Source organism: Condylura cristata, unplaced genomic scaffold (assembly GCF_000260355.1).
Source record: "Condylura cristata isolate star-nosed mole 26May11 unplaced genomic scaffold, ConCri1.0 scaffold00028, whole genome shotgun sequence".
NCBI classification, from domain to species: domain Eukaryota; kingdom Metazoa; phylum Chordata; class Mammalia; order Eulipotyphla; family Talpidae; genus Condylura; species Condylura cristata.
In genome coordinates, this window is record NW_004567129.1 from 9,302,391 (window position 1) to 9,313,594 (window position 11,204).

Sequence of the window (11,204 nt, forward strand, 5' to 3'; positions counted from 1 at the left end):
GTCTCTGGAGTTATTCCTACCCCATAGCCACATTTGAAACTCACATTTACTATGTGCCCAGGGGGTGCTCCTTCCCTTAGGAAGGGATGGTGTTTATTTATTCTTATAAAAATCGTATAAATATAGTACAATGTTAAATGATTGCCAAGTTAGCAGAATATAAACACTCATGAAGTGCTTGGCTATAACAACACAACACAGAAAATCATTGGGTATTTCTTGTGACTTGAATATACACATTACTGCGATGCCAAGGGTGCTCGCTGGGAATGGAGTATGTTCAAGAACCTATAAGTTAGACCTCCACCTGTGGGTACAGGAAAATGATGATGTTCTGAACTAGAGAAACCACCAGGCTTACTTTGTCATTATAATATCCCAGTTATATTACATAATTACTAGCTAACAGAAAATCAAGCCTTTCCATTTCCCAGGCATTGTTCTGAGCATGTAGGTGTTTTAAGTATAAGGGTCCTGGGTATTGACTTTCATCCCTATTTTTAAAAGTATGTATGTATTTCATTTATTTATTCATTCATTTATAGAACTGAGGTACAGGGCGTGAGGTGTGGGGGGAAGGATTCACCAGAGACAGAGTGGGGGAGCAGAACAGTCAGATCTACTGAAATCCACTCTGAAGGGGAGCAGTGGGAAAGAGAGAGGTCTGCTGCCTCTTATGTGGGTCAGCTCTCTAGCTGGGGATCAAAACCCCCACACCACCAAGGAGGCCCCATAACAGCTCTAAGACAAAAGTTCATTTCCTGCCCTGTTATGGAAACGGAAACTGAGGCCTGGGAGCCTAAGTAACGTCCTTAAGGTACCTGAATGGGCCAAAGCTGGGATTTACAGCTGGCATCCTTTCTTCAGACTTAGGACCCTTAATCACCAGCTTTCCAGCATTTGGAGGGGGGGGATACAAAGGATGTTTGGTGGAATCCTCAGTTACAGATTTCAGGGAGTAGAGACAGTAAATGGTTGGGGATATTCACTTTACCCACTATCTTCAGAAATGTTCTCACTCCAGCCCCAACCTGCTGACTCAGGGGATTTAGGGAGATGTGTGCCTTTGTGGCCAATACTCACCCTTCTTGTCTTTGAACAAAACCTGCTAGCTGTCCCAAGCAGGCCAAATGGCGCTTTCTATAAAGAACTAGGGACCAAGACACAGCATTGCTGTGGCTTTCCCATCTGCAACCATATGCTCAAAAGGATGGCTATTGTTATGTCTGGGAAGATGATGCAAACGTGCAGGCTTGCCACCTCTTGTTTAGACCTGGCTACAGGAGTGCTTCTCCTTCCTGTGCATCTTGAGGCAGGTGCGTGACTTTGTAGATTCCCCAAGATCTGTGCCTTGTCAGGCTTCTTTTATTTGAGTCAAATTTGCTAGACTTTGGTTCTTAACCAAAGGATGTTTAACTAGAGCCATCCACAAAAGTATTCAACGATACCACCACTAAAATGTAGAAAAGAAGACAATAGCTTCATGCCTCAGTATTCAACCCCTTAAACTAGGTGGCCACAGCATCATGCAGACTGGACTTGGGCAGGACCTACCTCCTCTGAGAAACAGCAGATGTGTGCATCCCTGTAAATGGAGTTAGGGAAGGTGGCTTTCTGCACTGCCAGGGAGGTCAGCAGTCTACCCAGTAATTACACTGCTGTCAGACTGTAAGTATACATTTGCAAATGCCTCTGTAATTATTCGAAAACTGTTTAGGTCTGTTGGAGCAGGGTTTGTTAGAGAATGCTAATGGGCAAACTTACCCAACATCTGCTTTCAGGGTTGGAGTCAGCTCTGTTCTGTTTCAATATTTATGGGTCTAAAGTAGCAGATCATGTATTTTCCCCTGCCAACCCTCTAAAAACTCAGCAGTGGACAGGGGCAGGCTGGTTGACGGGTTTAGTGTGGGCGCCACGTGTTTAGTTAAAACAAAGACTTCAAAATGGTGTGGCTTTTTGAAAACCTAACACTAAGTAGGATGAGAAATTGCCATCACACCATGACATGGCCTTACCCACCAGCTTCTGTGACTCACACAGGATGTTTAATACTACAATAAAACAAAGAAATCCCTGCCAACTCAAAAGCATGATTTATAGGGATGTCCAGCAAGAAATGGCAGATCGCAAGGCATTTAATCCTGAACGTGTATGTTTCTGACTTTTGATTTGGGGCTTGTCCTTGAAGTCAGCGTTTTTCTGTTTTCATCATCTTGATGTGCTCTCTCGTTCGACTGGCTGCCAGGTGGGCCTCTCATATCCTTTCGGTTTGAGTGCTCTGGGTGATGGTACCAAATGCCAGGACACCAACACCCAGGGCACCCTGTGCATGGCACAGAGTCCATATGCTGAGTGTATGTAGATCAGCTCAAATTTCATTTCAGGCAACCCCTCAAGTGTGAGTCAGTATCTATCCAGCTATTGTCAAGAGTTCCAGGATAATTCTGCTATAACAGAGTTACCCCAAATGACAGTGGTTATGAAAGGACAGATTATTGTTCTTTTATATAACAGTGCCAAGTGAATAGCCAGGAGTGGCAGGGTGCTTTGCTTCAGCATCATTTGGAGATCCAAGCTCTTACCATCTTTTAGTTCTATTTTCCTAGAAGTTGTTTCTCCTCTGTATGGTCAAGGCTGGGCTGTAGATAAACCCACATTGCAGTACTTGGAAAGAGGAAAGAGAATCCAGGGAAGCTGGCTTAGTCAGCTGGAAATGACCTGCAATGTCAAGGTCATTACAAGGTCATTCATACCCCATTGGCCAAACTATATTCCAGAGCCCTGTTTAGCTGCAGGGAGTCCTGGGGGGTGGGGGGGGTGCTATTCTACCTTGGAGATTCAACTTCAACTCTACCCCTATGGAAGAAAGGGAGAGTAGATTTTTTTTAAAGATTTATTTATTTATGCATACAGAACTAGGGTTCAGGCCAGAGGTGCAGGGACAGTGAGAGGATTCACCAGAGACAGAAAGGGAAGCAGAACAGGCAGATCAGCAAAGTGCACTGCTGAGGGGAGCAGCGGACACTGCTTGCTTGCAGTGCTGCACTTTAACCTGCTGCGCCACTGTGGAGGGCTGGGAGAATAGATTTTGATGACAGGTGGGGAGTTTCCATCCCATGTAACAATAGGCAGAAAGAGATATTACCTCCAGTATCAATTATCATATAAGACAAATATATCACATTGTCATCTAGTCAATTACTGGCCAACTGTGAACCAGATATCTTTTTATATGAAAAATATTATTAACATTTTGTGGGCAAAATTGTGTGATGTTATAAACACAACATTCCACTTCTGAAAGACTTGCTCTTTCAGGTAATAGAGGACAACCAGAAAAAACAAAGTTGTTACCTTGATATTGCTGAAAAATATTTGTGCTTGTCAAATTCCAGCAGTCAGCATGAATGTTATTTGATAGATGGCCATACACAAAACCCTGTTAGATTATTATTTGACTGTTATTATTATTATAAGTTGCTTGTAAAATGTTTATGAACCTTCAGGAAAGACTCTTCAGTGGATAATACTGGATCATTGAGATTAAAGTCAACCTCAAATGCAGGTTTTCCCCCCAGAATTATTGAGGCCACTAGCACTGCTAACTTTGCTGTTATTCCCTTGATATGATAAGTCACACCATCTTCAGGGTTTGTGTACTCGAAGGAATGAAATAGAAATTGAAGACCAGCCCGTGTCAGCTGATACTGGTGGTAGACATGTGGATGCAGAAAATATTCCAGGGGTACCAGAAACACTGTCTTCACTTCATCAGGATTAGGCTGGGCCTGGAAGTTGTGGTCTAAGAATCCGACAACTGGGATTATCATTGTATCTTTCTACAAGCAGGAAGCAAGATACACAAATTACTGTTCCGAATGCTACTTCTGTGTAAGCCTAGAAAACAGGCCAGAACAATCAGTTAAATAAGGTAACTTGCTGCAGAAGTCAATTTTACGTTCCCCCTAACTTGGGGAATTTCCTTCCCTTTCCTGAGCAAGACCATGTGTGAGATGACTCTGAAAATGTGATCTGTGGACACAAACTGGTGAAGTCTTATAGCGTAACTGGTGAAGTCTTATAGCGTGGTGATATTAGATAAAAAAAAAAAATCTAGGATTCCTTTTACCTAGCAATTTGTGGGTATTTGTACCCTAAGTTCCTACTGTTGAGAAAGGTTAAGACTGATAATGACAGATATGTAAGACAGATAATGGCCCACCACGCTAAAGTCACCAACCCTTAGTTGAACATTAAGGTAATTAAGGTACACACACACATACGTTTGTGTATTTATATATATATATACACACACACATACACATATATATTGATGTATTATGTGGTGCTTACAAAAACATAATAGATACCTTGTCCTGTCAACACAGACAAGGATGTAGCACTTTAATGAAAGAAAAGTAAGGCGACACAATATTAATGGTGGCCTATTCCCATTTATGGGAACACTATATATGTAATGACATGACTACTTCATATAGCATCTATGGTTCCCATCATTGTGGTGGTGGGCTTTGTCTACTTAGCTGCTTGCACATAGGCAAGGGTGCTGTTAAGTGACAGACTATAATGAATCCTGAGAGGGAAGTCCGGGGTTTAATGTAAGAGCTAATAAAAGCTAAAGACCTTGAATGAGAAAGTGAGGTCTCGCATTCAAGAGGGCACCTCAAGACAAAGTGGGTGGGACTAGCAGGGGGGTACAAAGGCTGGGCACTGCAGGAGGGCAAATAGACTCTTAGAAAATCCTGAGGGGCAGCTGAAGAATGCCTGCGAACAGCAGCACCTCAGACTATGACTGGAAGTATTGATGAAAGCCGACATTTGGACTGGGGATGGGGATGGCTGATGGGGCAGATTTGTCCTGGGTGGGAAATCTAGGGTCATAAAGCATGCTTCCACCAGCTAGCCCACAGCCCCTAGCTTAATCATGAAAAAACATCAGATAAATCCAAATTGAGGTGCACTCTGCAAGATACCTGTCCAGTGCACCTCAGAATGGTCAAGGTTGTGAGAAGGAAGATCTGAGAAACTGTCTTAGCTCAGAAGGCTAGGGAGTCCTGAAAATGAGATAAAGCATAGTGTCCTAGATGTGCTCCAGTTGCAGAAAGAAGCACGTTAGTAAAAATGTGAGTGAAAGGCAAAAGGCGGTTAGTTCATACAAATGCAGTGACATTGGCTTCTTCGGTGTGACAGATGAACAGGCAATGAGGCAAGCTTCTTTAACACTGGGGGAAATGGCAGTAAGGTGATTTGAGAATGCTCTCCACTGTCTCTGCCACTTTTCTGTACACCTATAACTACTCTAAATGTAGATTTTATATTTAAAAATTTAAATCCATAAAAATAATGCTGATGTCCAAGTTCAAATTTACAACAGCTACTACTTCTAAAGTCAATTAAAATAACAGAGAGGTAGTTGTAGTAAATGCAAAGGTCATAAAATTGTACCAGTCTTAGAATTCATTTTGTTTTTTGTAGTGTGAGTGTGTGCATGCGTTCATGCCTGTGTGTACACACTATCAAGAAAATGCTAATTCACACAGAAACGCAGTTACAAATAGTAATAGTTTTAAAAATCTTGTCTAGCAGACCTCAGGATATGTTCAATTAGTGGGATATGGAGAAGCTTGATTCCATAATGTATATAAACTATGGGTATGTTTAGGTAAAGGGGCCCATCGGGAACGAAACTTACAGGTAGCATGCTCAAGTATTGTTTTTTTTTTTTTGGGGGGGGGTCCACTAATTCTTAAGGTAGATGCATACAGGAGAAAAACAAAGGTGGACTGTTAAAATGATTCTGAAACATCGATAGCCTTCCATAGTGCCCAGGCTGAAAACCACGGAGGAGTCTGATGCTTTAATTTCCAGATGGAGAAAGAGGGTCCCAGACAGGAAAAGGGGCTTCCCCAAGGCCACTTAGTTTGTAAGGGACAAAGACCCTCTAGAACCCAGCGTCTTCGCGCTGTGCCCAGTACTCTCAAGACCCTTGTTTGGCCAAATGTGGAACCCTAAAGATGCCAGATCCACTGCAAGGGCCCAGAAGTCTAAGACACCAATTCCGTTCCAACCCTTACATCAATCACATATGGCACCAGGTGGCAGGCGACCTCCACTTGCTGGGGACACAGCCCCACCTCTTCCTGGGCTTCCCGGAGAGCCGTGGCGACATCATCCACGTCTGTAGGTTCGTGCTTGCCTCCAGGGAAGCAAACTTCTCCGGGTGACCTTCTTAGCTGGACATGGAAAGAACAGAGCTGCAGTGGATGACTCCAATTTTGGATCCCTTCACTCACTCAACCAGTACCTAAATCACCCATTTTGTGCTAGTGGATAAGGAGTGAGAAACAAGACCTCACACCCCCCCCCCCAAAGAGTTTTTAAACCTTTAAAAAGGTAAATGCCAAGGACTTCTATCATTTCTAATTTTTCTTTACTGGCCCCCCAAAGCCACCATATACATGCAGCTAGGTCTTGATGGTGAGAGACTTGAAGTAAAATGAAAAGGGCACTGCTACCATCAGAGAGCATTTAGGGAGGGCTTGCCATAACCTGGGCACAGAGTTCTATCAACTACGACATTTCAGAAAGTTTTCTTTTATCAAGGCAAAAGTCACAAAACATAAAACCAACCTTTTTTTTTTTTTTTTTAAATTGAGGTAACATTGGCTTACAACTCTGTATATGATTTAGAAGTACAGGTTCACAGCTTGTCAGATGTATTCTAAAGTGAACAATTCAGTGAAATTTAGTATACTATGAATGTACAACCACCATCAGATCTAGTTCCAGGGTATACTCATCACCACAAAAGGAAACTCTGTTCCTGGTAAGCAGCTGATCCCCAATTCCTCTCTTCCTTGTACCCACTTTCTATCTTTATGTATTAATTGATCCTGAATATTTCATCTAAATGGAATCACATTCTATGTGACCTCTTGTGGCTGAATTCTTTCACTGAGTATACTTTCAAGATTCTTCCATGTTATATCTGTGTCAGTAAACTTTCATTTCATTCTGCAGCTTGTATGCCTCATCAACATATCACACAACTATTAAGAGTTCACTAAAATAAGAAATATGGTCACCGGAGCTATGAACACTGACTGTGTTGGTGCCTCCTATCTCTTTGTATAAGCATGTAAAAGAATAGGAATCTCTTCTTGCATGGCTACCTTCTACCTGTGACCTTGACCTCATGCCTTCCTGACTTCAGGAGAACTGGTTGTGTCTCCATAGGAAGCATCCTAAATATTTATTCCTTTCTTTTCTGTCCTTAAAATGATTTCTCTCCTATCTTGGGCAGGGTTGGGGAAGTATAAATCCACCAAATCTCTCCTCTGTAAGACCAGACTTCTTTGCAGATATAATCTCACATGTGAGTTTCTCTCACATTCACTCGCACCCATCCTCTCTCTATAAAACTTGCAAGAGATCCAGGCTTGGTGGAAGAACTGGGTCTCCTCTTCTCAGTCATGCACTGTGGGGGTAATATCAGTACCTATAACCTTGGTGGTAGAATCGGCCCCACAAGCCGATAGCCTAAGTCCCTGACCACGGCTGGTCTGCTAATTGGTTAACAATGAGAAGCTGTTAAGAGGCAGTCCTTGCTGTATAGAAGCTCCATCAAGAGCTCACACTGCACTTTGGCAGTGGGGCCAATACAGCTGTGTAAGGATAAACTGAGTATAATTAGGAATTTTGTAGTGTTATATGGTTTAAAGTCCCTGAAACTTATTCCAAAATAAAGTACTATAAAGTGCCTCCTTGGTGGCACAGGGGGTTAAGTCTCAGCTCTGTCATGCTTTCACTGCTGCAGCCTGAGTTCGATCCCCAGCCAGGGAGCTGACCCACACATGGCTCTGCAGACCTCTTCTGTCTTGCCTACTGCTGCCCTTAGCAGTATATTTCAGTAGATCCACTTGTTCTGCTCCCCACTCTGTCTCTGGTGAATCCGCTTACCACCACCCCCACCTCTGCCCTACACCTCAGTTCTCTGCACAAATAAATAATCTTAAAAGAAAATGTATAAAGTTCCTCTCCTCTGACCAGCCACTTGATAGGAATTGCTGTAATATGGAAACCTGGCACATCCTATACTGATTTGTAGTTCTGAGAACAGATGGGCATAAAGTGGATGGACATGTCCCTACAGTATTGAATGTTCCCATCCAAATGTGTAGGAAATAGGCCAGGTGTCACATCGCCTCTGCGAAGCAGCCTATCTGTTGCATTCAGCATCTAGACGTGACTGGCTAAAGGTGCCTACAGAGGGTGGTCATAGCTCATTTAATGGCTATTTTCAATGTACTTCAAAAGGTCTTTTCCAAAAGGTTCCATATAGCCCGTGGATGGAAGACTGGATCAAGAGGATGTGGCCTTTTCACACCATGAATTATTCTTCATTTCATGGAGATGTTGCCACAAAGTGGAAGGAATGGGTGGGAGTGTGTGTAGTAAAGCAAGCCAGAATGCCAAAGGCAGAGAGTGTCATTCACATAGCAGGCAACGTGGTAAAGTATGAAACTAGTGGTTGTTAATAAATGAAGTGAGGTTTCTGAGGTTCGGAGGGAGGAGGGGGAAAAGGTTTCAGTGAGGACATAGGGCATGGTGGTCGGTGGGGAAAAAAAGGACTCCAGAGCATATCAAATTCAAGTTGCCTTATACACCTATTCCAGTTCATAGGCACTAAAGACCATTTTTGATCAGTGAAAATATCCACTCTTAAGAAAATTTTATGCTTTCTGAAGGAAATGGACACGAGTATAAAAAGAATTATTTACAACTGTTAGCACTGAAAAGGATACTTGTCCTTTCTTTATTTTTGTAAATAGCATAAAACTTGTATTAAATAAAACCTGTGGCTTTCTAATCCGAAGTCAGATATGGTTGCAGCTTAATTTCCTAAGACTTCAATCTACGTTTTGCTCTTGAAATTCCTCTTTTCTATTTCAAACCCTAGAGAGTTGGGAACAGAAAGAGATGAGGGGAGAGAGAAGAGATGCAGCTTAGAAAGAAGAAAAAAGGGGGTGCAGTAAGAGGAGGAGAGAAAAGAGAGCTAAGGAGAAGATATGAGGAGATGGGAAGTGGAGATAGGAAGAGGAGGAGAAGGAAGGCAAGAGAGGGTGGAACGGGAGGAGAATGGAAGAGAAACGCAGGAGTGGGCAGAGGAATGACTATGCAGTGGGCTCCTGAAAACTGGAAAGCTGAGGGCAGCCGCGGGTTCTGGAGGCATCTGTGCATGTGCTTGCCTGTGCTCGTGGCGTCAAGAGGGTAGAGAAGGCCACAGACGATTCTCCACATCTCATGATGCACAGGGCCGCCCCACAGCCAAGAGTTCTCCAGCCCAAATGCCAATAACCCCAAGATGAGAAACCTATAAGTGCCTTAAATGACTGGCTGGCTAAGTCATTCATTTCCCTTTTCAAAACTTCTCCCCAAAATGCCACCTTATCCTGTGGCTTCTTGTATCCTCTTTGCCCATCACAATGTTTAAAATCCATTTCAGAACCTGTGGGCTCAAAATGTGTGACAGTAACAAAATGCTGTGGGGTTTTCAAAAGTCTTGAGGTTTCAACGGCAGGACTTCAGTCACCTACCTTCTCTGACCGCAGGGTGAACAACAGATGCAGTATCCCGTCTTTAGCCAGCAGTGGTATAAGGATGGCGTATTTGTTAGGCAGCAAGTGAGAATACTTGACCCCAAGGTCCTGCTTTTGTAAGCGGGCTTTCGCATGAGCTATCAAGTCATTTCTAAAAGGGGGAAAAAAAAAACAGGTAAACATTTTAGTTACCAGACTTACAAAAAAATATCTAGTCCTGTCTGTGTTTCTGCTTTGTTGTTTATCTTGGAGTTTACCACTGCTGAGTCTCAGCATACTCAGCAAAGACAGGATTTATTACCCCAAATGCGTGATTGTTGGCAAGAAAAAAAAAGAGGCCAAAAGTTCTTAAGCTGGGTATATGAGTTGACTCTGAAACCCAAATTAAAGTCATGGTGAAAGACTCCATAACTATGTAATAGTTAAGTGTTGAAATCCATAAATTAATTGATTATGACAGCTTCATTGAACTTTAACCTTGACTGGAACAAGTCATTGTAAGGTTAGGCCACTAGTAGGCTAAGGATTTGCTCTTCATCTGGCCCTTTCGGCATGTGATCAAACTCTTCTGTCTTCAGCTGCCTCATACCAGTGCTTCTCAAGTGTTACCTGCAGTGAATTCACAGGGAGAGTTTGTTATAACACAGATTGCTGTGCCCACCCCAAATTGTGACTCCCTAAGTTTGGGGTGAGGCCTCCCACCCTGAGATTTAGCATCTCTATCACTTTGAGGATGATTATCTGATAATATGCAAGTATTTGCATTTATAACCACAAATGCTACCATGAATCCATGACTGAATTTGTTTTGATCCTTTGCACAGGTGTATTATGTTGCTGGTTTGTACAGTAGATTAGTGTCCTTCCAAAATATATGTTGGCCCATAAATTCAGAATGTGACTATTTGGAGTAGTATCTTTGCAAATGTACTCAATTAAAAACCTTGATGCTGGCTTCAAGGAGAACCCTAAATGCAGTGACTGCTATCCTTATCAGAAAGGAAGAGGACACAGAGAGATAAATATATAAAAGCAGCCATGTGAAGACAGAGACTGGAGTGATCTAGCCACAAGCCTACAGCACCAGGAGTTGCCACAGGCAAGGAAAGCTCCTCCACCAGCCTTGTGGGCCTGGATTTCTGACCTGCTGCAAACCTGTGAAAGACTACATTTCTGTTGCTTTAAGTACCCGTTTTGTGTTACTTTGTTATAGTAGCTCTAAAAATAAAGTTTGCATGTTGGGCAAAATCCGATGTTGAAGTCAACCAGAACTGGCTTCAAGTTTTAGGAGGGTCCTGTCTGTGCCCCCTCTCCTCACCTGTGATTGCTTGAGGATATTTGTGAGCATTCAGTGGCAAGTTCATATACCATGGCCAGGGGCCGATGAATGATAGCTATTGTCATAAATGTCCCAATATTAGGTGACTGGTTTTTAGCAACAGGTGTTTGCAGAGTTTTGCCTCTTTCCACATGGCAGATGCACACTAAAAACTGGCGTGGGTTACACCAGTGAGTTTCAAAAAAGATGGAACAGAATGAAAAGGATTACAGAAGGCCAGCACTGGAGGGGACCTCAGGGTGTGT

At 42.8% G+C, this 11,204-nt stretch overlaps 1 protein-coding gene across 1 annotated transcript in view; it reads right to left on the reverse strand.

Annotated features, from left to right (window-relative positions):
* Positions 1-2,989: 2,989 nt before the first annotated feature.
* NUDT7 (nudix (nucleoside diphosphate linked moiety X)-type motif 7) overlaps positions 2,990-11,204 on the reverse strand; it is a 33,923-nt gene continuing 25,708 nt past the window's right edge. The window contains exons 3-5 of the mRNA XM_004690164.2: positions 9,618-9,771; positions 6,096-6,254; positions 2,990-3,839 (exon numbers count right to left, since the gene is read on the reverse strand). Coding sequence (XP_004690221.1) covers positions 3,471-3,839; positions 6,096-6,254; positions 9,618-9,771 — 682 coding nt within the window. The 3' untranslated portion in view covers positions 2,990-3,470. The remainder of the gene's footprint in view (positions 3,840-6,095; positions 6,255-9,617; positions 9,772-11,204) is intronic.